The sequence below is a fragment of the Bison bison genome, unplaced genomic scaffold (assembly GCF_000754665.1).
Source record: "Bison bison bison isolate TAMUID 2011002044 unplaced genomic scaffold, Bison_UMD1.0 scf7180017864251, whole genome shotgun sequence".
Taxonomy (NCBI): domain Eukaryota; kingdom Metazoa; phylum Chordata; class Mammalia; order Artiodactyla; family Bovidae; genus Bison; species Bison bison.
Window position 1 is genome coordinate 1,238,054 of NW_011494823.1, and position 2,434 is coordinate 1,240,487.

Here is a 2,434-nt window from a genome sequence, read left to right on the forward strand (position 1 = left end):
ATGTCTTGTCTGAGAACTTCTTCCATATCAAAGGGCAGCCTAATTTTAAGAGGAGACTCCAGTTCTGCCGATCCCTGAGGGCCTTCATCCTTTTCCTGGTCTGCCCTGTGTCTGTACATAGCCTCCCCCTTCTCTCCCACAGAACAGGCCAGAGGTGGTGATTTGGAGCTTATTGATCAGGGAGGAAGAGGTAGCATGCCTTTCTCTGGTCCATCTGAGCCACTGTCTGGGAAGAGGACACAGGGCAGGAGGCTGTGAAACCAGGCTGGGATTAAATGGGAGTCTTTGACCAGTGTTTTCAGGTAGGTAAGGACGATGAGAAAAAAGTAAAATCGAATCTTTCATGTGATGAATTGACATATATGGAGCCCAAGGTCAGGGCTGAATTACAAAGGATAGAGTAGGAGTTACCATAAGCAGCTTTCAGCCTATGTGTGATTAGAGCCGAGGTCAGAGGTCATTTTAGTCCTTGGGAAAACTGAGACTCAGAGGGAGGTTGAAGAGGTTGGTGTACAGTCATTTAGCCAGTGACAGAGCTCAGGTCTTCCCCACCTCCAGGCCCTTCTGGCTGCCATATGGGGCTCAGAAACTCAGAGGTGCCAGGATGAGCCAGGAGGTTGTGCCCTCCCCCTCCTCTCCGGCTCAGGGAGGGAGAAGATGGGACAGGCAGGATGTAGGATAAGGGAGCTTGTAGGAGAAAGGGCTGCAGCTGGGGGCTGCTTCCAGCTGTCACTCAAGGCAGAGGAAGGGAAACCTGCTCACTGGAGCTGCTGTTTGTCCTGCTTATTGAGTGACAGGACCACAGAGGACGGACACACAGACAGCATTTTCTCCCAGTATCTCTCCCATTTCTCAGGTGGGCAGAACCAAAGAGAGGGCCCGTTACAGAGGAGTTAGTGGAGGAGAGCAAATCATTGATGCCAGAGTCTGGTCTCCTCTTCTATGAGCCAGATGTGACCTGGGGCCTGGCATGGGGTGGAGATGCAGGAGTCAGTGAAGGCTCTGGAGATGTGTTCAACAGATACCTCCAGGAAACCTTCTGGGATCACAGCACCTCCCTTCCTAATGCCAGCCCTGCCCTTTGGGGCAAGCCCCTCCTCTGGGGAGGTACTCAGCAGAACTCCAAGTGTTGGTCTTTTGGGATGTTGTACTTGAGCTTGTGGGTTTCGAAGAGGTTGCTCAGCTCCTTCAGGTAATGCTGGTGCAGCCTGTCCACCTCCTCCTGGGAGGGATGTGGTGTCTTCGGCACCTCGATGGGCTTCCCCACTGCAAGACACAGAGCTGAGTGGTGGCCCAGAGTAGGAATCACTGGGGTCTCTGGATCCCATGGGGCAGGACTCCGTGCCAGTGGTCACACCCACTGGAAAGTGCCTGTATTGTTTCCCTTTCAATTGTATTTTGGGTGATCTAATCTAAATATTTGGACAACTCCAAGATTCTGAAATAATAAAAACACCTCCAGCTGGCATTGCCGCCTGCCAGACAATGTCCTAGGTGCTTTACTTGTATTATCTCCTAAAATCTTCTGAACAATCCTATGGGGATTGAACCTGCTATTAGTCCATTTTAACAGGTAAGGTAGTGAGGCTCAGGGAGGTTAAGTAACTTATTGCAAGATCACATAGCCAGGAAGAATCAGTGACAGATTGTAAACCCTGAAGATGTGCTCTTAGGCTTAGGGACACGTGGATCTGGGAGTCTTAAATGCCATGAGTGGAAGTGTCTGTATATCTGGGAGGAGGTGCCCACAGCCCAAGTGCCTCTTCCTCCTCTCCCTCCATGCCGGTCTGCAGTGCCTCCCATTCTAGGGAGGACATGGGAGGACTTATCAATCTCCTTCCTCTTGTTCTGCCTGGCTCAGAAAGCAGCTGTTCTGTCTTCTTCTCTTGGGAGTGGTTTTGGAGGCATCCGTTTTGAATTATATTCATGAAAATATTACCATACAACCCAGGAAAAGTCATGGTGTAGAGGGTTGACCAAGTCTGTACTCAACTAAGAAATGATTGGGTGAGTGGAGATGAACAGACCTCTCTCTATAAGCTTTGCCATTGGAACCTAGTTGGAATTCAAGACAAAAGCAAATGAGATGATTATATAGCAGAAAAGATGGTGCTAAGTCCATGCACTAAAGTCCATGACCATTATTTACAGGGAAATCCCTCAGGCTCTCCTTTATAGCCTGCTGATTGCTACTCCTTGGAAGGAAAGTTATGACCAACCTAGATAGCATATTCAAAAGCAGAGACATTACTTTGCCAACAAAGGTCCGTCTAGTCAAGGCTATGGTTTTAAGAGATGGCAAGAGTGAATGTCGACATTCTAGGAATCAGCTAACTGAAATGGACTGGAATGGGTGAATTTAACTCAGATGACCATTACATCTACTACTGCAGACAGGAATCCCTCAGAAGAAATGGAGTGGCCATCATGGTCC

General features: G+C 49.0%; 1 protein-coding gene across 1 annotated transcript in view; it reads right to left on the reverse strand.

Moving 5' to 3' along the window:
• Positions 1-327: 327 nt before the first annotated feature.
• The window catches only part of LOC104994097 (2-acylglycerol O-acyltransferase 2-like), an 11,781-nt gene continuing 9,674 nt past the window's right edge, over positions 328-2,434 (reverse strand). Inside the window, exon 6 of the mRNA XM_010847558.1 lies at positions 328-1,266. Within this exon, the coding sequence (XP_010845860.1) occupies positions 1,112-1,266 (155 nt within the window). The 3' untranslated portion in view covers positions 328-1,111. The remainder of the gene's footprint in view (positions 1,267-2,434) is intronic.